This window comes from Pyrus communis, chromosome 7 (assembly GCF_041283825.1).
Source record: "Pyrus communis isolate YQ-2024b chromosome 7, ASM4128382v1, whole genome shotgun sequence".
Classification (NCBI taxonomy): domain Eukaryota; kingdom Viridiplantae; phylum Streptophyta; class Magnoliopsida; order Rosales; family Rosaceae; genus Pyrus; species Pyrus communis.
The window spans coordinates 20,862,025-20,884,833 of NC_142571.1; the positions used below are offsets into that span (position 1 = coordinate 20,862,025).

General features: G+C 34.1%; 1 protein-coding gene across 1 annotated transcript; it reads right to left on the bottom strand.

Moving 5' to 3' along the window:
* Positions 1–13,492: 13,492 nt before the first annotated feature.
* LOC137735306 (cytochrome P450 78A6-like) lies at positions 13,493–15,485 on the bottom strand. The gene is made up of 2 exons (XM_068474720.2): positions 14,403–15,485; positions 13,493–14,313 (listed from the first exon to the last, which is right to left on the bottom strand). Exons 1-2 carry the CDS (start codon positions 15,393–15,395, stop codon positions 13,678–13,680), a joined length of 1,629 nt encoding a protein of 542 aa, XP_068330821.2. The 5' UTR covers positions 15,396–15,485; the 3' UTR covers positions 13,493–13,677.
* Between the last annotated feature and the right edge of the window lie 7,324 nt (positions 15,486–22,809).

Genomic DNA, 22,809 nt, shown 5'->3' on the forward strand with positions numbered 1-22,809 from the left:
TTCTTCTTCTTCTTCTTCCTCCTCATCCATACTTAGAAGGCATCCATTTTATTTTGTTTTTGTTCTGTACAATCCAAGAAATTTTGTTTCTTGTGTTTATCTTTCTTTTTCCAATCAAAATCAGTGTCTGGGAATTCAGAGCAAGCATTAGCTAGTGGAAGATTCTTGCAGCTATGATTAAATCAATTAATTAAGACTTGTTAACTACTGATTATAATTACAGTAATGTAGTGGTCGAGTGGTCCTTTTACTTTTATATGAAGTGAAAGGCTTAGAAATACTGTTTGATAGATCATTGTCGTTGGCTTTATATATATGTTTTCATCAATTGTCTTAACTGCATGAGCAAAATGAACGACAGCAACTTATCAGCTCTTACATAAGGTGTCCCTGTCAAGTTTTGCATTTGCTCTCGACATTCTCCTGCTTTAAGGCCCCAACCGTCTTAAACATTTAGGTTAAATAGGTAAGGCTAATTGTTACTCGTACTGCACGTAATGCCGATAATAGCATATGTTTCGCATCAACATATATAAAGAAGTAGGCTTGAAGTATTTTTATATGTCTGGGGTAGAGATTGCTCCATTTGTCTAACATCTTCTTACTCCCACTTTTCGGAAAAATTACTGCCTAATAGAAATAGTTAGAAACCCGTCATGCGCGCGGTATAACTAACTTATTTTATAACACATATACCATTTCAGTATTATATTGGAACTTGAACAATATATAAAATTTACTTTGTGTTGGAGGATATTATGTCCGTTTACTAATTCGTGATGAATAGGTCATTCATTTCTCAGTTAACTGTTGTAATCATTAGACTAATAATACAATTTCAGTATCATATTGGAATTTGAACAATATATAAAATTTACTGTGTAGCAGGAGATGACCATTGATACGTCAAATGACTAGGTCATTTATTTCTCAAATAATTGTTGTAACCGTTAGACTATTCATTCATGGAAAATTACACAAATACCTCTAATTCATTAAGCAATTGATTCTCCATGTTGAATTAGAGGTATTTGTGTAATTTGTTAGGATAGCCACACCACTATATAAAGTCGGCTATGCTTCACATCGTAACACACTAAGAATTTCTCTAATAGAATTTTGTCACACCCCAGACTCGGAGTCAGTAATAAAAACTCGAACCCGAATCCGAAACGTAAGTTAAAAGCTCAATAAATAAAAGGAAATAGAAACGGATTGGAAAATAAATTCCTCTTGTTAAAATAATTCACGATTCTTAAACAAATCTAGATTTTTTTACAACCTACAATAAATAGATGAATAAACACTATATTCTCACATCTAATCTGATCTCATCTTGCCTACCCTCTTGAATGTCTAATTCGTAAACCTGCATAACAATAGAGGGATGAGCTTCAACAGCTCAGTTGGACATAACCTTATCACAGTAAATTGACAATATTAAGTGTCATGAAATCATCTAGCCAAATATCAAACTTTCTTGATAACAATGCATGAATACAGTGCAACCTCTTCGGCTACCCCCGTTAATTTATGTAATAAAATACGCGGACATGCACGTCCCATACCATGCATTTTACCACTGCAATGGTGGTTCAAATGTTCTCTTATAGAAACTGTAATGCCCCGTCCTGAAAATATTTAATTTCGGGAAATAATTCCAATGATAGGCTCAAAGTAAACTCTTGTTTACATTACTACGAATAATCACTATTCTTTATCCAAATTCCTTAATCTTTGAACATTTATGTAACCATATTTTAGTTACCAAAATATACGATTAAATTCACAAATTAAATCCCTAATGCTTTCTCTTAAAGCAACTTCCCAACAAAAGATAAATCTCTATTATATAATTATGAGCTACTCATAAAATCTATAACCAAATTCATTTAGCAAAAACATAAGGTAAAATCTATCACCCAATTCCTTTTCTTAGACCAAATTTCAACAAGATTAATCTGGATTATTTTAAGGCTGCATCTAACTCTCGTTAAACTACTTACATACCCTTGATTGGGATCAAGTTTTTCGTAGTTCATAATTTATTCTTTTATCCACTTTCGAAAATATTCTAGTAACGGAAATGTTCAACATTAGCTTTCACAATCAAATTACATCAAATGGGTACCAATTGCGATTTTAAAATATTAGAATATGCATAAAAAGACAGTGTCGGCCCACTGGCCACGCGCCGCCGCGGGTGGTGGTTTCCACCAAACGGAAACCCTAATTTTTGACGAACTCTAAAAATTACCAAATTTTATAGGGTTGTAGAGTTCAATGAGGGGAACAACTTTCATACCTAGGCCGAAGTCCAATTTGGCAGGGAAAAGCCCCAATTTCACTCCATTTCGTAGAACCCTAGAATTTGGGTGTCCATGATTCATCACCTCCGGTGCCCCACCGCCTCAACCAAGGCTTGGAATATGTTCTTGAGTTCACGTGGAGTCTATTGGGGGTAGTGTGGGTGGAGGTTTGCTTCAGATATGGTTGATCGCCACCAAGGAGCTTCGGTGCACCATCGTCGCGGTTCAACCCGAATCGGGGCCTAGCTCCCTTTGTTTTTGTGTGGGAATGGAAGAGGAAGGGTCGTTAAGTCAAATGGTAGTGGTGGCGACACTCATCTCGCTAGGAAAACGCCGGAATTGGTGTCGAAGGTGGGGGTTCTCCGGGTCGGGTCACGCAGGTCAAATAGAATACCTGATTCCCTATTTTCCTTCTCCCTCATTTCCCCTCCTTTCCTTTCTTCCTAATTGGCCGGTCTCGTTCCTCCTTTCTTTCCTTTCTCTTCTCTCCTTCTCATCCTAGCCATCCATCTCTCTCTTTTCCTTTATTTTCCTTTCATCCTGGCCACACATGTGGCATGTCACATGGTTCCAGAAAATTCGGAGCCTTCTAAAGAAGGTTAAAATTACCAAAATGTCCTTAACTTTGCTCGTTCATAACTCAATCGTTATAACTTCGTTTCATGAACAGTTTGCACCCACACACTCATGAGATTGAGTTCTACCCAAATGTATCAAGAAATACGATTAAATATATGAGGATAAAACACGATCTCGTGTAATTACGTTAACCAAATGGGGGCACTTTTGTCATTTTCTACTTAACGAAAAATTATACGACATAAATAATCAGAAAATCCGGAAGCCGGATTTTACATTTTCCCTATTCGAATTTCATAACCATGAATCTTTATTTTCGATTTTCTCCACATATTCATAATTATGAATATTAAATTCATATACTTAAATTTTTCAGGGTATTACGGAAACTAACTCCCATACGATATCCCAAATTCATAAACACCTTTTGCTAGTCATCTTATCTAATTCATTGATCTCCAGCCCAAATCACCCACATCGACAATTATCTCGTCGATATCTTATTCTAATGTGCACACAGGGCTCGCCTTAAACTGGTTTCAGAATGAATAGATTCAACTACAAAAAAGATCCTTTCCAACTACCCTTATTTCCTGAATTCCAATCTCAACACTGAAGTTCCAACCACATCTCACAACATGAGTGATGCACAAATAATGTCATTTCATCTTTCACATGTATCACAGTATATTCTCAACAAATAGCATTCCAACAATAATTCCATAACCAATAACAAGTAAACACTTAAGTAAAGCAATTAGCCAATTAATATCCAACCATATTAATCAACCAAAAAGATCAAGAATATTATAACACTTCACGAAATTTAATAAAATCAATTTCCGTAAAGGTTTGCTGTATTTACCCTACCTGGATTTCAAAGTTAAAATAAAGATCCATGTCACTACCAGAATAGCTAAGCTCTACGTACTTATTCACATCACTACCGAAATAACTAAGCTCCATATACTTAAACAAATTGCTTGATCACTCCTAAATCATCATGTATTTCGTCCACCCTATTTCTTTTTTAATCTCTCTCCATATAAACATATATATATATATATATATATATATATATATATATATATATTAAGTGAACGAGCTCCAGAGCATTATGCATGCTAGCCCATGTTGGAAAGCAAATGGAGTTGATCTCGTATTTATAGGAATATAGGTCGGCTACAAATCGTAATGGCCAAGTAAAAAATACTATAAAATATATAAAGAGGATTGGTTTATCTGATTGGTAAGCAGGAGTTGTCAATCCACATATGAGAGATTAACACGTAAAGGCTAGGTGTTGAATTTATGGGATCAATATTGGTGACACTTCCACCAAGCATATCAAGCTTCTGATGGGATCAATGCAGGAAATGAAAGCATGCATGGCTTAACCAATAGGTATACATATATAGTGTCACAAATAACTAGGTAAGTAATTAATACAATATTAAAATGGCTAAAAAGGCTCTAGGTCAAAACAGACTGCTAACAATAACATTAATACAAAGCTTAAAAATACGGCATCTCACAACCTACCCTTTTTAAAAAAAATTCGTCCTTGAAATTTATCCAATCTTAATCGTTAAAAACATCCAATCATCAAAGCCTATGTTGATAAGTCAATTAATATAATAATGTAAGTCAATACTAACACTCCCTAAAATTGAATATTAAAACCAGTCAGCTCAAGTCCTCGTATATAAAGATCATCCATCCATCATCGTAGTCGTTCAACTTCAATTAATCTCATTTTTTTTTTCTTTCAAAAACGTCAACAGAAACAACACTCAATATCTTTGAAGTCCATGTCTCAAAAATTGTCTAATTCACCAAATGATTCCGAAGTTGAGTACTAATCTATAAAATCTTCTAAAACTCATCAAATAGTTGACCTTATATTCCCCATATTCCTACAACAACATATACTATGAAAAGTATTTCAAATAGTACAAGTTGTGGACTGAAAAGCCAACACACATCTATAATCCAAGTACTTCTCTTGATTTCAAAATATCATCAAGCTTATACAAATTAATAACCAAGTGCTACCACAAAAATACATCTTATAACCTTCAACTCTAACCTCATAATATTTCTCTCCAGTAAGTCAAATTTGACAATTCAGCTTATTAATCCTTAATTGATAACTCGTCTTCCCTTGAACTTAGAAACATTCCATTATCATTCCTTTAAGAAATTTCACCATTTGCATTCCTCCAATATCATTCTAATAACATTATAATATTCCCACCAAAGAAAATAAGCTCTTCTTAACTATAGGCATTTTCCACTATCAAAAGGTCGAACTTAATTACTACTCACTTGGGTATATAGCACAATTACTCATCTTGGCTAATTCTATCATCACATACACAAGAAGTACAAGTCGTATTTCTAATGGCTCAATGGTATACAAAATTCAAAATTGTGATCTGTCAGCCCACCATTTTGATTCTATTCCTATCACTCTGCAAAGAAAAGGAAAAAAATCCAGATAGCAGTAAGGTCTAGGAAATTCTCCTGTCACAAATCACCATTTGCATTGTTAATTCTTAAATAAGCAATATTCACTTTGTATCAGAACACCATTTAAAATCCTTGTCCCACAAGTCTATCAAAATACTATTGTCCACTAAGTCTCAAATATACTCAAGAGAGTTCAACTTAAATTTAATACTTTTCCAAGTATTTCTATAAATTCGTACATGCATTACTTAAATCTCCAAATCCAAACTTATTAAATCCTCTTTGAAAAGTTACCACTAAATCACATACTAAGAAACTAAAATTTTACAGCAATCTATCACTTTATGACGTCAATCTGAAACTAATTTCATGATTCCCCTAAACAACCAATATTCCAAGTTATCTCACTATTCTAATCCTCTACTAACCAACAACTTCAACCGCTTATTAATTTATCAATGACTAAAATCTTACATTCTCCAATAACTTCAACTTATGTACTTCTACTATGAGACTAAATTTCACGTCACATTGGTAACTTTATTTCTTAAACCTTCAAACCCAAAACTCCATAGAGATAATTCATGGTACTGGAGTTCTTCAATTTGAGTCGGTAATACACAGACGTCATATATTATTCCTACATAGGGATTACTTTGATCATCCAACTCATAACTCTCAATTCCTTTCATAATGTTCATTAAGATACCTAGATACTTGTGGTAAAAGAAAGTATATAAAGCTCTTAACTCAAATGATTACTTTCTCCAGTCCTCTGTACTTGTACATATCAATCTCTACAAATCAAAGAGAGAATAAGTACTATGCATGATGACCCTATGTTTTGTATTCCAATTATAAAGCATACCAATTAAACTACTGAAATAAGATCATCCAACTCCAAAAATTCAATGGCTTTACTACATGTCAAGCCAATAAAAATTCTCTAATTGTCTTATTTTCAACACATATAGTTCTTATACCTAACTAACATTAAGAACCTCGTCAATTTGTTCCCATTATTTCCTCTGGTTCAGTAGTAAGTCTTAGCTCCACTTTTCCTTCAACTCAATTCTTCTTCTTCTTCCATTTGAATTCTAACCACAAGACAACTTCAACACAATTCTCATTCCAGTAACCGCATCCCAGTAAAGTAGTAGTCCACGTCCAAATTTAAATAGATCAATCTCCTATTCAATCCTATGAAAGTCCGAGTCACTAAATTATGGCACTCCCACCTTCCCTTTCTTTATTGTCTTTCACTCTTTCTTTATACATTTATCACCAAGAGTGTATGTATACTTGTGGTTTTCATTCTCTTTTAAAATCCTCAGCTCCTCAATTCTTTTTCTTCTTAAAATTAATAGAAGCTTATCCTCTGACAATTACTCTCTTTCCATATGGACGATATTATAATACAGTTGCATCTCTTTTCGATCTTAATTTGATTCCCAAAACTCGTCATATCTTCATCAAGCTAGTTGATAGACAACCAAAGTTCATCCCTCATCTTAGAGCATCTTTCATCATTTCTACCACGTATTCAACCCTAATTATCATCGTACAAAGTGTCAACAACATATTTATACATTTCTTTTGAATTCTTCGACACTGAAACATGTAGAATACCTTTTGCATCAATATAGGTACTTTAAATTCTTATGACCAGCTCCAGAGCATTATGCATGCTAGCCCATGTTGGAAAACAAATGGAGTTGATCTCGTATTTATAGGAATATAGGTCGGCTACAAATCGTAATGGCCAAGTAAAAAAATACAATAAAATATATAAAGAGGATTGGTTCATCTGATTGGCAAGCAGGAGGTGTCAATCCATATATGAGAGATTAACACGTAAAGGCTAGGTGTTGAATTTATGGGATCAATATTGGTGACACTTCCACCAAGCATATCAAGCTTCTGAGGTGGCAAGCCTAATCACTAGTCCTTACTCTTTGCATGCATGGCTTAACCAAAAGGTATACATATATAGTGTCACAAATAATTAGGTAAGTAACTAATATAATATTAAAATGACTAAAAAGGCTCTAGGTCAAAATAGACTGCTAACAATAACATTAATACAAAGCATAAAAATACAAGATCTCACAAATTCTCTCATTCCCTCTCAAATTATTTTCCTCCGCCTGATGCTATCAACACTTTAGGTTGTAATTGATAAAGCAGCAAATAAAGAAGTAGAAGAAATTACCTTATTTGAATTTCTAGCCATGTGCATGCCACATGATTGACTCATCCCTATGCTTGCAATTTTTTTCTTTAGGATTGATCACGTGAAACTCCCTAAGTGTTGAGCCTCTAAGAGTACCCACACTGATAAATCTAGCAATGGATGATGGAGTGATTGGTTTAAATGTGCTAGCAATATCTCTCACTTGGGTCAATATAGAATGGGCAACAATATAAAAGGTGTTTTTGGCTTAGGGTTATTCTCTCTTTTCTCTGAGGGACAAAAGTGAATGACTTATGCATTAGGGTTGTAAGAGAAACACAAGGGGTATATATAAACCCCCTTGCCGCACCCCCTTAGCCACACCTCTTAGGGTTTGGTGGTTTGGGTTTTATCCCACACGCCAACCTTACTTACTTACCCACTTTGGGTTTTTGACTTGGACATATTTTAATTAAATAAAGCCCAATTGACTATTTACTTAAAACCATGTCCAATATGCACAGATAATTAATCTTATATAATTAACATTTAATTATATCGTATCTTCATCCATATAACATTACTAGAACTTATCATCTGTGTGTGACCTCTTAGGTTCTAACTAAAGCCGGCAGTGAAATTAATCAATGAATTTATTTATTTATTTTAACAAGAGTGACACCTAGCATCATGTCATGGCTACCTGGACTAGTAAAAGTTTACAATAACTAGTCATGATACTCTTTCGAGCCTTGATTATAGTTATAATGCAATTCGGCTCCTCCGTTATCCATATCTTGATCAAGATTTATGTGATATGGATTTATTTCAAATCACATGTAGTCATCTATGACCGCCATGGTGCATCTCATGTTGAAGCAATTTTTACAAATAAGCTTGATCAACATTTACCATGGCCAAAGATTTATGAGATAGATCTTCAAGATTCAAAGGATATCTCCATATATTGGACAATCACCAAAAGGTGATAGATTTCTTACTGCGCATTCATGTATCTTCATACTCAAACATATGAACCCAAATATCACACTATCGAGCCCTATGATCTCTTTGAGGGACTTAAGGTGAAATCAAAGTTCATTTTTACAAATATAAGATAGCTATGATGCCTCAAGTTTACGAACTATTTGCATACTACAACCAGAAGTTTGGAACGCTTGACATGTGGTAAGCATCCATGCGTTTTAGCTTCTTCGACAGTCAGTGTTCAGTGAACCTGTTCAATAGACAAGTACCTTTATATTCATCACGTGTCCAACATGCGTAGCACGAGACAATGCTAATCTTAATGGGATATACACCAACCTTTCCAAATAGTCAATGGCCATTTGACTTTCCAAATGGTGAGGAACTTAGTTTAAAGACTAAGTGACTGTGGAATACAAGTCTCCTTTGGTATAGAAGATTGAAATGAAGAAGTTATATTTCAAGTAAGCATATATATATACATACACACACACTAAAGAAAGCAATAAAAAAATTGTGTTCAACTTCAAAGTAGAAGATGAATTACTCATGAAACTAATCCATTTTCAATCTCTCAATATTGTAGGATTAGAAATGTTTCCTTCCTTTCTAATCCATTTCCTTCACGTTTCATTCCCTTCTAATCCATTTCCTTCACGTTTAATTTTCGTGGGCTTCGTCCTTTGTGGTTGGGCGTGTAATTACTTGTGTTGGACTTTGGATAGTTAAGTTTTGTGTATTAATTGTCTTTGGACCTTTTGTACTCTAGTTTCTATGTGATGAATCTCCCTTGACAAAAAAAAATACGAAGGGAAATGAGAAAGAGACCAGTTCTTTTTGTATATCATGTTATCGACAATAATCAGCAGTCACCGTACTGCTGACGCCTTCTTAACCTATGGCTTCGCACCAGCTGACGCTTTACGTGAATAAATAATTCATTAGCTTACGCACATTTTCATGACAAATACTAATTATTCTGGCTTAATTAGTTAAGTTAATTAATTTGACACATAGTTGACGTGAATTGAACAAAATACATGTCTGTTTCACACTTACCAACGAAATTTGATTAGCCTCCCGATCCCTGATTGATTTCAAGTATAACATTAGGGTAGTAATCTCGAGGTCAATAACCCTATTACGTTGCTAAAATTATGGCAAATTGAAAGGTCTAGGTCAAGTATACGAAAGCACATACGTTGCATGGTAAACAATGTTTAAACAAGTGACAAAAGTTGGATTTAATTTAGTCAAATTTCTATTAACTAATGCAAGAAATCTTGATAATTTAATACGGGACATTCACTTCACATTCTTGCATCAAAATCCCGTTCGACTTTATTTATGAATAGTTTAGTTAGCTTAATTCATCGTATTAAAAATATGTGCGGTATGAAAGGTCTGTCCACACGCTAAAAGACATTAGTTACCAAATGACGAGAATAATGATATACGAACAATATACTATGTTTCACCAAATAAATAAAACGTTAAATGTGCAGTTGATAATCCAACAATAATTTTTTTTATAAAAAAAAATGAAGATAAAAGCGAGCAAGGTAACACTTGGATTGATGGGTACAGATCAACATGGTGACTAAGTTGAATATTTGAGGCTTTTTAGCTAAACTGGTCTCTGAGATTTGCATAACACATCACTTTGGTTCCTGAGATTGAAAATCAATAGAAATAGTCCCTGAGATTGTCCACCATCCATTATTTTGGTCATTCCATTAAAAACTCTGTTAAGTGTCCTAAAGCTCTTAGACGGAAGTTTGGGCAATTTTCAAAGCTTCGTAACTCAATCGTTTTTTAACCATATTCGACCCATAATATATCAAAATGAAGATAGGAAAGTGTAGAACAAGATTATATCTATTTGGAAGCCGAATGGCTGCCAGAGATGGTCGGAAAATAGCCTGAAAGGTGACTGGTCCGCAGGAAAACTAGAAAACTCGCCGGAAACTGGGTAAATTTTAAACGTTCATAACTTCTTCAATACTCAACAAAATCGAGTGATTCAAAAACGAAAATCATACTTCTCAGTGAGACAAAGAGAATGGTACCTTTCTTGAAGGCTAATTCACCATGGTTTGGCCTAAAAACGGCTCGAAAGTGGCTAATCAAAGACCAAGACAGCCAGTTTCGAACCGGTCTTCGGTCAAACCACGGTTAGTTAGCCATCAATAAAGGTACAATTCTCTTCATATCGTCGAGAGGTATGATTTTTGTTTTTGAATCACTCGATTTAGTTGAGTATTGAAGGAGTTATGAACGTTTAAAGTTTACCCAGTTTTCAACGAGTTTTCCAGTTTTCCCGAGGACCAATCACCTTTCAGGCTATTTTCCGGCTATCTCCAGCAACCATTGGGCTTCCATATAGGTATAGTCTTGTTTTACACTTTCCTATCTTCATTTTGATACATTATGGGTCAAATTTGGTTAAGAACGATTGATTTACGACTCTTTGAAAATTGCCTAAACTTCTGGCCAAGAGCTCCGGACACTTAACGGAGTTTTTAACAGAAAGACCAAAATAATGGATGGTGGACATTCTCATGGACCGTTTCTATTGATTTTCAATCTCAGGGACCAAAGTGATATATTATACAAATTTCAGGGACCATTTTGGCTAAAAAGCCAATATTTGATTATTGTTTCCAAATAAGTTGGAACATTTACATTTTAAGGGGTTTGGAGCGTTGTGTGTCCAGCCACCATTGATGGGCCCAGTCCACATCATGATAGACATGCTTGTTTGGACAAAGGTGAACCCTGATGTAGATCAAGCTGTCGACCTCCATTAGAGGCCGGAGGATTTGTTTAATAGTATGATCAAAAGCAGATCTTATTCATCACGAAATGGATTTTTCAGGTAGAAAAATTTTCAGGCCAGGGAGAGACGTTTGCTCATAACAGGTAAAGGCTTGCTGCTTGTGGTAGAAATCGAAGAAGGTCTGGTACTCTATGTAATCATGTACTCATCTTGCCTATTTTATTATAGGCTGCTCTTTGGTTATATGTACAGTTGAGACTGAATCTAGTGCTAGTGAAGTAAGAGACTTTGCATGCATATGATTATAAAGAGTTGGATGACGGACTTTTTGTATTGTCAATTGATTTATAAAATCTCAATTTCTCTCATGGTATACATTGTTAGTCTAGTTAATTTCTAAGCCATAAGTCGTGACAAACGGATTTGTAGTTCCAATAGACGTTCACTCCTACACCCAATGTCTTATGTTTTAACCCAACTTCCTTAATATATTGCTTGTATGAGAAAAAGAAGACGCGGTGTCGTGACATGTCATGTGCATGTGGATGAGAGGAAGATTTATGAATCGTTATATTGTCCGTCAATTGAACATATATGTCCCCAATTGTAAGAGTCAAAATAGCTGAAAGGGTTGTGGTCCTGTGGACAACAAAAGCCACATCATTTTAAGGTAAAAAATTATATAGCCCGGTATGCAGAGGCAGCCCCAGTGCATGCCTACCTCTCACACACATATATACATAGAAAAGAAAATTAAGGGTCTTTATCATTCTTTGATTGTGATTTAATTAATTAATTGTTGTTTGAGTGTTGACTCATTCACCGAATAAAGTCACCAGTCCTCATAAATGAACATTTCTCAGAAAATATATACAATAATCCATTGATTTCGAACTATATGATGGTTGAGTCTTTAGTAGAAAGGGCAAGAGTTAAGGGCTAGAGGCTTTAGTTGGCCTCTCAAAATACCATTATTCATGAGATTTAGCTCTTTCAAAATTTTGTTTTTTCAATAGTATGAGAGGTAATGAGCTAAAAAGTGTTAGGTGATTAGTTTTCATTGGCTACCAAATTTTTTTTTACGGTCATCTCTAACCGAAAGGGCTAAACATAGCCTTGTATAGAATTATAATCCTGCAAAAAAATATTTTTAAATGAACAATGTCAGGCAATACTCATATACCATCTTCAACGAAATGGATTAAACATAGTCCCCTCAATAATTTATTAGTTTTAAGTTTATATCTTAAATATGTTGGTTAATTTAATTAAACTACTGTTGGATGCTTTCAAATCTAGCCGTTGAATTTACTGCAATTATTGCAACTGATGAGCTGGACCTCAAAAAGGGGATAAGAATGGGTGCACATTTGCCCAGCCTATGCCTTTAGTCAAATAATGGCCTAGTGAGCTCCATAGAATTATAACATAGTCATCGATTGGAGATAAGTTTTTGGACAAATCAAATCATTTTTTTTTTATACTTTCAATTAGACTTTTAGCCCTCTTCATTGAAAAATTTCCTAGTTGATCCTTCAAGAGCCTTGGGTAAGAACCAAGACTAAACTGGCCCCTTGGGGAGCCATGGGTTATTTTACCCTAGGCTTGATATGTCTCATTAGAAATTGATTTTTTTTCATTTGAGGCTAAATAACACTTTTGCATAAGCTAGTTTGCATGTATTAGATATGCTCGAAGAAATACCAATTAGGTTTCAACTTTAGAAATAGTCTCTTTGAACCAAGTTCTTCCACTAACGTAACCGTTGTTTGAATATCATTTTATTTGCTAGTAATAGAAAGAAATTGTTGTTAGTTTCACATTTTCTAACTCTTTCTCTTAGAATGAGAATGAGATGTGACGCTTTTATAATATTGTTAGATATGTCAATATGTAGAACTAAGCAATTGGTTTCGAACTATATAGTGTTTGAGGCTTAAAAAAAATACCAATTAGGTTTTGAACTCTAGCAATAGTCTCTTTGAACCACGGTTTTCCATGATCAAATGTTTGAATATCATTATATATTTGCTTCTAATAGAAGTTAGCTTCACATATTTAGAACTCTCTCTCATGAGACGCGAAACTCTTATAATATTCTAAGATATGTCATGTCGACGATGAATGACTACTTTGTTTAGTTTAAATTACCAAATGCTTGAATGCATGCATGTAAAATTGTAAATGCAGGTCTTTAGGAAACTAAAACTTGTATGATTTCCACCATTACTTACATATGATTTAAGGTACCTTGGCATCCAAGATAGTGACAGACTCAGACACAAGTCGAAAGATGTGAAGGGTATATGCTTTTACATGCATGCATTTTTGCTTGCTTTTTTTTTTTTTTATTATTTATTTCCGCTACTACTAAAACCTTAGTAAGCTGTGGTTACCCTACTACACCTTGGGCGCACTTTAGCAACCAGAGGGCTAGCCATCTCACATGACAGCCTTAGAACCTCCGATAAGTCCACGATATTCCCATCCGACGGTTGCCACTCATACTCGTGTAAAAGCGACGCCACCCAAAAGGTCACAGTGGTCAATCCTAGAGCTTTTCCTGGGCAAGTCCGCCTACCCGATCCAAACGGTGCAAGCCTAAGATCCGACCCGAAGACCGAAAACTCATGTTCTCCTTCCTGAGCCACAAACCTCTCGGGCTTAAACTCTAGTGGGTCCGGCCAAAACTCCGGGTCCCGAGAGATTGCCCACATATTCACCATGGCTGTGGTCCCTGCGGGCACATGATATCCATCAATTATTGTATCAGTGATCGCCAGACGGGCCCAAGATAAAAGTGGGCCCGGTGGGTGCATCCTCAAGACCTCCTTCACCACAGCCGTTAGATACACCAGCTGGGAGATATCTGTCTCCTCGACGGCTCGCGACCTTCCAACCACTTTATCTAGCTCGTCGTGGATCGTCGATTGAACAATAGGGTGCAGCACCATCCTTGCCAGAATCCACTCGATCAGAACCGCCACGGTGTCCGTCCCTCTAAATATCATTTCCTATACAACAAACGACGCCGTTTAGAATACGAGAAGATTTTTTTAAAATCCGAGTAAGTATCTGGAGAGAGCGGTTTTTAAATTCTTACCCAAAGGACGGCGATCATATCGGTGTCGGACAACTTATCGGTTCCTTGGAGGGAAAGAAGAACGTCGACAAAGTCAGGGGCCTTTTCATCTTTTTTGGATTTCAGACCGGTTCGGTGCTCGGAAATAATTCTTGAGACGAAACGGTTCACTTTGGGGACGAGATTGGAGCATCTGAACCGGATTTTCTGGGCATCAAAATCGGCCAACCAGGGAAGATGATCGGACCAATTTAACATACCCAACAAATCGTAGCCTTCGTCTACCAACCCTTTGAGCTCTTCGACTTCACTGTCCACGGCGGCGCCGACTTCGAGCTCGTACTTCCTGCCAAAAACAGAGCACATCATGTTGTTCAGCGACGCCCGCTTGATCACGTTACGAACGGCCAATTTCTCCTCGTGGCTCCCGAACATTGCCGCCATTTGAGAAGCTATGTCCCTCCTCTGGGCCTCGGAGGCCTTGATTTGCTTGGGGGAGAAGAGGTGGGCGGCGGAGATACGCCTGAGGGCCCGCCAGTAGACGCCGTTGGGGGCGAACCCGATGGCCCGGTTGAACATGAGGGAGTAGGCGGATTCCTTGACGGGGCGGTCGGCGAAGACGGAGCTGTTGAGGATTTCTCTGGCGACGTCGGGGTGGCACGTGACGACGACTCTGGTTTGGCCGAGGCTGAAGGCCATGAGGCGCATGGCATGGAGGGATTGGGCAGCGGAGGCGATTTTACGATGGGCCAGGGAGGTCATTAGGGACATGCTGCCTATGAGAGGCAGGCCTCTGGGCCCCGGAATTGTGGGCCTTTTGGAAAAGGGACCGATTATTTTGATGCTGCAGCCCCAGGCTGGGCCTCCCGGGTGAGACCAGTAAATTAGGGAGATGAGAAGCCATGTGAGGGAAACGATGAGAAGCGTGCATGCAATGCTTTCGGGAGAGAAGGCTCTGCATTTGGCGGCCAGGGCAAATACCCATAGCCTTTCTATCTCTAACTCTGTTTTCATGGCGACTAGTAGTCTGAGAGAGAGAGAGAGAGAGTAGGGTTGGCTTCCTTTTGCAGTGAGAAAAAAAGAAGGAAAGGAGGAGTAGCTTTTGAGTTTGAACCAAACACCGGCTGATGACGGGTATATATAGGGGAAGGTATGGTGCATATTGTTGTGTGCCCTTGAAGTATGAATTTCTGTTTTTTTATTAGATACAATGATATTCTACTACAAACAAATTACCTAATGGGTTCACCATAACTAAGTTTTGGTCTCGACACAGATATCAAACTTTCTCGTTATCGTACATTTTAATCAAACTTGAAATCTCTCACTTAATATTTCTAAATTTTCTACTAGTTGATTTTTACAATAAAATCTTAAGAACTTTTATTTGAACCCATATAACCTCACTCGGCACCTAATTTAAACATTAAATGTGAAATGTATTTTTTACCCAATTGTGTAATCATGATTTAGGTTCAATCATGAAAAAATGACCAGAACTAAAAGAGAGATACGAGAACACTCTTGTATTTGTGGAACAAAATAATAAACAAGTTAGTTTTTTATTGCAAAAGAAAAGTGGAAAAATGTAATACCCAAAATTTTATTAATAGAAAACTGAGAAAAAATATATATATATATATATATATATATATATATATATTAAGTATAACCGTGGCTTGATTGTGGTCACGGACTCACGGGTATGGTGAAATTCTCCAGAGCCTCTTCGGGCCCGAAAGAAGTAGATAACCGTGGCTTACCACTAGTTTTCCATTTTTTTAAATATATATAAGCTCCACTTAATTAGTTGTAATAAAAAAATCATATGATGATGATTTTTCATTTCAATTAAATTTTTTTTACTAAAAATTTATACACTCCCAACACCCCCTTTGGGTAGAGGGTGATGGAGACTCCATCCAAAACAAGTGTTCTAGTGTTGCCAGCATCCTTCTGTCATCCTCCTGTAAACTCAAATGATAAATTAGTTCTCACCAATTCTTATTAAGTTCGATTTTCGGTTTCTATTTCTATTAAATCATGAAGAATCAAAAGGAAAGAATGCCTCTCTATTGGAAGGAGGGTACGCCTTGATTTTGAGATTTTATTTTTTAAATGGGTGTAAGATAAATGTACATATTGAATTAGATTCTCTCCCCTCCTCTCATTTTCTCTTTTTGTTTTTCTTTCACTTATTATAAAAAATTAATATAAGATGTTAACATGATTAACCGTGACTGTTCAAATAGAAAATGAGAGAAAATGAAAGAAAAAAAAAGAGGAGAGAGAATCCTAATCCCGCTCTATAACCTGGCCAGGTTTTGTATTGTCGGCTGAAAATACAAAAAGAGCAACCAAGTGGAAGGCGTTCGTACAGAAAAGCCAAACTGAACTGCAATTGGCATGTTTGGCAGCAAAAACAAAAATAAAATGCAAAATGGGTTGTGTTTGGCTCCTTTTCTGCTTGTTAATTTGAGTTCAATTTCTTAAAAGAAACAAGATCTTTTTGTTTTTGTTTTTTTTTTTTCTTCTAGATTTTAGAGTTTGTTTGAAAGTAATTTTAAAATAGTTAAAAATGTTTTAGGTGAAAATATTTTTAAAATCAATATTTAATAAATATACAAGTAAAACTTGCAAAAGCACTTGAAGTGCATTATGCAAGAAGCATGAGTTAGGTGCTTCTTGCAGAAAACACACTGCAAATGCTTATGAAATTCAAAAATCATTTAAAAACTTTTTTAATTATTTTAAAAGCACTCATTTAGTTCGTAATCTTTTTATCCCTTGCTTTTACTTTTGGGGAAATTGCCCAACAATTGTTTGCATAGACCTTTTTTACCCCTTGGAGAAATTGCCTAACAATCATAAATTTTTTTTTTTTTTTTAAAAGCTGGAAAAACATTAAACAATAATGAACCCTTAAAATACCAATTAAATCTAATATAATCCACCAGAAATTTCTCAAATAATTTTAAAATGAAACAACAGTTTCGCGTCAATTTAAAAGGACAAATAAAAAAACACATATGCTGAAATTTACTTGGACATGAAAAGTCTATCGTAGAAGGAGTTGGAGGGGCCTCGACAATAAAGCATGGCAGTCGCAGTTTCAGGTTCCCCGCCCGGACACGTGGTGGTGTTTGGTGCGTTGTTGGGTAATACCAATGAGTAATTCTATGAAGATTAAATTTATACATAAAATGACATGAAAATTGATGATTGATTTATTATTTAAGTATTGATAAACGTGTTCATTCTTATTGGTGACACATCATTTGATTTGCAAATTTAATTTTTAAATTTAATCTTTCTAACATTACCTTTTTATAAGACGCACATTAATGCTCATGCACTCGAGAAAAACTCTAGGCTATGACGGATGCATACACTCGGTGGCTCATGCACGATTTCTCTTCTGGACTGATGCAGTGTTGTGTGCGGAATTGTGAAAAGATCGATCGACTGAGATATAATAATATCTGGATTATTTTATGGGGGTTGTTTTTGTTGACACGTGGCTAGTGCATACGGTAGCTATGAGTAGGCCTGGCAAACAGGTCGTGTCTGTTGTGTTCGTGTCGTTTTCGTATAACACCTGTTATTTTAACGGGTTATGTCGTGTCACACCCGTTATCCCATTATGACCCGTTAAGAAAAAAAAAAAATATATATATATATATATATATATTTTTTTTTTAATTTGCACATACCACACATTGCCGCATAAATATTACTTCAAAATATTAAAACATTTATCGTTTAAGTACTATATCTACACCATTAAAGCATTTGTCGTTTAAGTACCATAAGAGCCTAATAAAAAAATTAATATATACACTACTAATCTATTACAAATATTAAATGTGCAAGGATATGCAAAATGAAAGAGTTTTTGTTTTCAAGGTTGTAAGTCTTTCTCAAAAGTTTAAGCCTCCATTTACAAAATCTTTAATTTACATCGATCATCATGAAATTGTATTGGAACTTTGGCTTGATCTATTGCCTTCAAGAGTTATGTTGATGATGTTTTCAGTAAAGTTTTTCACGTCAGAACTCTCTTCCGCATAAACTAAGTATAGAAAAATCAAACATTAAAAATCATTCAAATTATGAGAAGTTTACCAAAATAATTATGAAAAGAAATAAAATAATAGTACTTTACCATATAAAAATATATTACCTCCTTTTCCAAATAGCCAATCTCGTGTGCACAACAAAGCTTGAACTGTTTCTAGTAACAATGGACGGCTAAGATTAAATCTCAGCCGATCCAATGATAATCAAAATTTTAAATTTAATAAAAAAATACATATACAATTATGAAATGGACGGCTGAGATTAATCCAATGGTCATCAATATAGGGTCAAGACGTGTAGCTGTAAAAAATCATCAAAATCGGAGTTAAAATAACCGTTAAATCATGATTTTTCATTTATAACCGTCAAAAAGCTTTGTTACGTTACTTGATCTCTGAATGTTTTTTTTTTTTGTGATTTTTTGCTGATGTGATCTCGAAGCATATACAAACAAGTTTGACAGTTGGGATTGTTGAAATTAGTTTCGGAGAATTCGTATCCCATCAAAACGATAGATTGACTAACACTTAGAGTTTATTTATACTTTCATTAAGTATAACATAAGATTTTGTGATATCCACTTGTGTAAATATTTTAAATTGAAGATCAAATTCATTCATTGTATTCATATAAGGTCAAGGAGTGTAGTTGTAAAAAATCATTAAAATCAGAGTTAAAATAACCGTTAAATCATGATTTTTCATTTACAACCGTTGAAAAGCTTTGTCCCGTTACTTGATCTCTAAATGTTTTTTTTGTGGTTTTTTTGCTGATGTAATCTCAAAGCATATATAAACAAGTTTGACGGTTGGGATCGTTGAAATTAGTTTCGGAGAATTCATACCCCATAAAAACAATAGATGGACTAACACTTAGAGTTTATTTATACTTTCATCAAGTATAACATAAGATTTTGTGGTATCTACTTGTGTAAATATTTTAAATTGAAGATCGAATTCATTCATTGTATTCATATAGGGTCAAGGAGTGTAGTTGTAAAAAATCATCAATATCGAAGTTAAAATAACCATTAAATCATGATTTTTCGTGTATCCACTTGTGTCATTATAAAAATAGTGAGATATGTCATATGTGTGATAAAAAGTTAATAATTAAAAAAAAAAAAAAATTCTCACCACTTTTATTAATTTTCATTTTTTCCCATCTTTTTTGTTTCCTTTTCAATTTTTCTTATAATTTTCACTTTTCTCTCTGGTAGCCTACGGTGCCTACCCATCTTTCTCTAATTCCCTCTCTTTTTTGTTTTCTTTTCAACTTTTCTTATCATTTTCATTTTCCCTCCTTTTTTCTTCAAAAAGGGCAGCACTGTAGGGAATGAAATGGAATTATCAATTATGGAATCAAATCAATGGATGCATATTAATTAATAATTATTATAGTTTTTATAAAATTTAATTCAAAATTTAATATTTATAAATAATTATTATAGATAGTTAATATTTTGGGGGTATAATTATTATAGTATATATAATTATTATAGTTAATTTAATATATATATATATATATATTTATCATAGTTTTTAGGGGTATAAAATTGTTAAATTAATATATATATATATATATATATATATATATAATTATTACAATATTTTTTTAGGGTTATAAAATTATAAAAATAATATTCTGCTTATTGTGTTACCCACGTGTATACCCGAATCAACCCGTTATCTTAACAGGTGCTTATCAGGTTACCCGATAACGACCCGATTCGTTATTGTGTCGACCCGAACACCTGTTAATTTCGTGTCGTGCCGTGTCGTATCAGATTATTGGATCGTTTTAGGAATTGCCAGACCTAACCATGAGTCACCTTGACATGACTGCTACTTCCCCATGTTCCAAAGCTCCAGCGTGTTTTGGAACTTCGAAACCCTAAAACACTCAATTGGAGTTGGGGGGTTAGAAACGTTTTACTGGTACCCTAGCAAATATCATAATTTCAGGTGAAAATACGTCATAATTTAAAAATGACAAGCTTATAATTTTGATGATTAAGCAGTTGCACTATACATTAACTTGAATTCAAATCACTTGAAATTGAACACTAATTGTTAAAAGGAGAAATTAGATCCTCATCCTTTCTTTTGCTATTCTATTAATTAAAATCCTATTCCTTTTCAATTTTTGATCAAGGTCCTTGGGTATTAATAACATCATTAATTATTTCAATAATAAAATATTTTTTTATTTCTAAATATAATCATTTAATGTTAAAAATGTTACAATTAGTATATTTATATTTATGACTAAATTTTTTGTCATATATTTTTATTTTTAGTTTGTACCCATTTTTAATTTGTAATTCTTTTTTAATTTGTACCAATTTTCTTTTCAGTTTTAATTTGTACCCATATATTAATTTCTTTTTGTGCCCATATTTTTTAAAGTTTATTAGTATTGTACCTATATATTTTTTTTATTTGTACTTTTTATTTTTGCTAAATGTACCCATGCTAATTATATGTACCTATTCATGTAAAACTTTTTATTTTGTTATATGTAAAATGTACCCTTTTTTTTTTATATATAAAATCTGTTCAATTTTTTTAATCCATTTTTAAACTTATATGGGTACATTTTTTTTCTTTGATTTTAAAATGTATCCATGTCAAGTTTAATCGAAGAAATTTACTAATGTTATTAAGCCTAATATCTTTTATTTTATTTTATTTTATTTATTTTGAAGAATGTACCCATGTTTATATATATATAAACACACACAATAGTATATTTATATTTTTAACATTTTTAATCTCTCAAATTATGGCTTTTTTATTTAAAATCTCATTTATATAAACAACTAAAATTTCTAATTTTTAATTTAAAAAATATAGTAACGTACATAAAAATAAATTATCACATTGATTTCAGGGACCTCGATCAAAAATTAAAAACCAACAAGGTTTCAATCAAAGAATATTCATAGCTAAGGACCGCATCCAAAGTCTCTCTTGTTAAAAATACCCTTTTCCTTCTATAAAAATTGTTAAGAATACTCAAAATAAACTAATTATACATCGAAAGCACAACTAATATAAATAACTATATATGTATATATCTCAACATGATCGAGGTTTTGTGTTACATTATTCTTTCAATATCGTTTGTATATTAAAAAAAATTGTAAAAATAAAACTAGAAAGAAAAAAATAGGTTGTTAGTTTTTTCTTTTCGAGTATACAAATTAATTGAAGTCATTTGTTCGTTGTAGCTAGGGGTGGTTCGGTATGGGATACCATACCGAAACTAGTATCCCGAATCCCAAACCGAATTTTTTTTCGGGACGGGAATTTGAAGACCAATCCCAAACCAAATTTTCGGGAATCCCGAAATATTTTCGGGATTTTGGGACAAATCGGGAATCCCAAATTGAAATATGAAATTATGAATTGTTCTTCAAATATATAATTCAAGAACACATTCATGAACTAGGAATTTCATTTCATTCACACTACCATTTAATTGAACACTGGCATGCTTGACTCTTTTTATCATAGTCAAAATTCAAATTAATTAAACTTTTTTTGTAATCTGTTGAGAGACAAAAGAATCAAGCCTTCTGAAATCATCAGCCATGACAGCAGCAATAATAAAATCCACATGAATATCAAACAGAACATGAAAAATATGCAAGGTGTAGGGCATTCTAGGTTGCTGAGCATGAATTAGAAACTACTAGCATCAATTATAAAAGAATAATATATATATATATGTATATATATATATATAGTAATTAATATTATATGTTTTCGGTTTGGTATGGGATTCCCGAAATATCGAGAAGCCAATCCCGAATCCCATACCGAAATTTTGGGATTGGTTCGGGATAGCATCCCGAAAATTTCGGGAATTTCGGTTTGGGAAATTTTTGGTTTGGGATCGGGATTTTTTCGGTTCGGTTTGGGATTTTCGGGATTTTTTTCCACCCCTAGTTGTAGCTAGGTTGTTAGTAAGATAACCTGGAGATATTACATTAAAAAAGTTGATTGTGATGAGTTGAAGTACCATTCTCTAAGTCTTAGAATCTTATTTTATGTATAGTATTTGTCCAAGATACAAAACACAATGTACGTGTATTTCATATCATCGATACAAGAGGGGCCTGAAAATGTGTATTATACATGAAAGTCAATTTGACATGTGTATTCTACATAAAAAAAAAAAAGATCGTTTAATATATTGACAGTTGAAAAGTAGACAAGAAACGTAACTATTTCTAATGAGGTGTATGTACAAGTATTATATTGGTATTAACTAATTTCATTTATTTATTTATCCAATTTGATAGCCTGCGTGTCACGCAAAGTAATTTTGTTCTGTCCGAAGA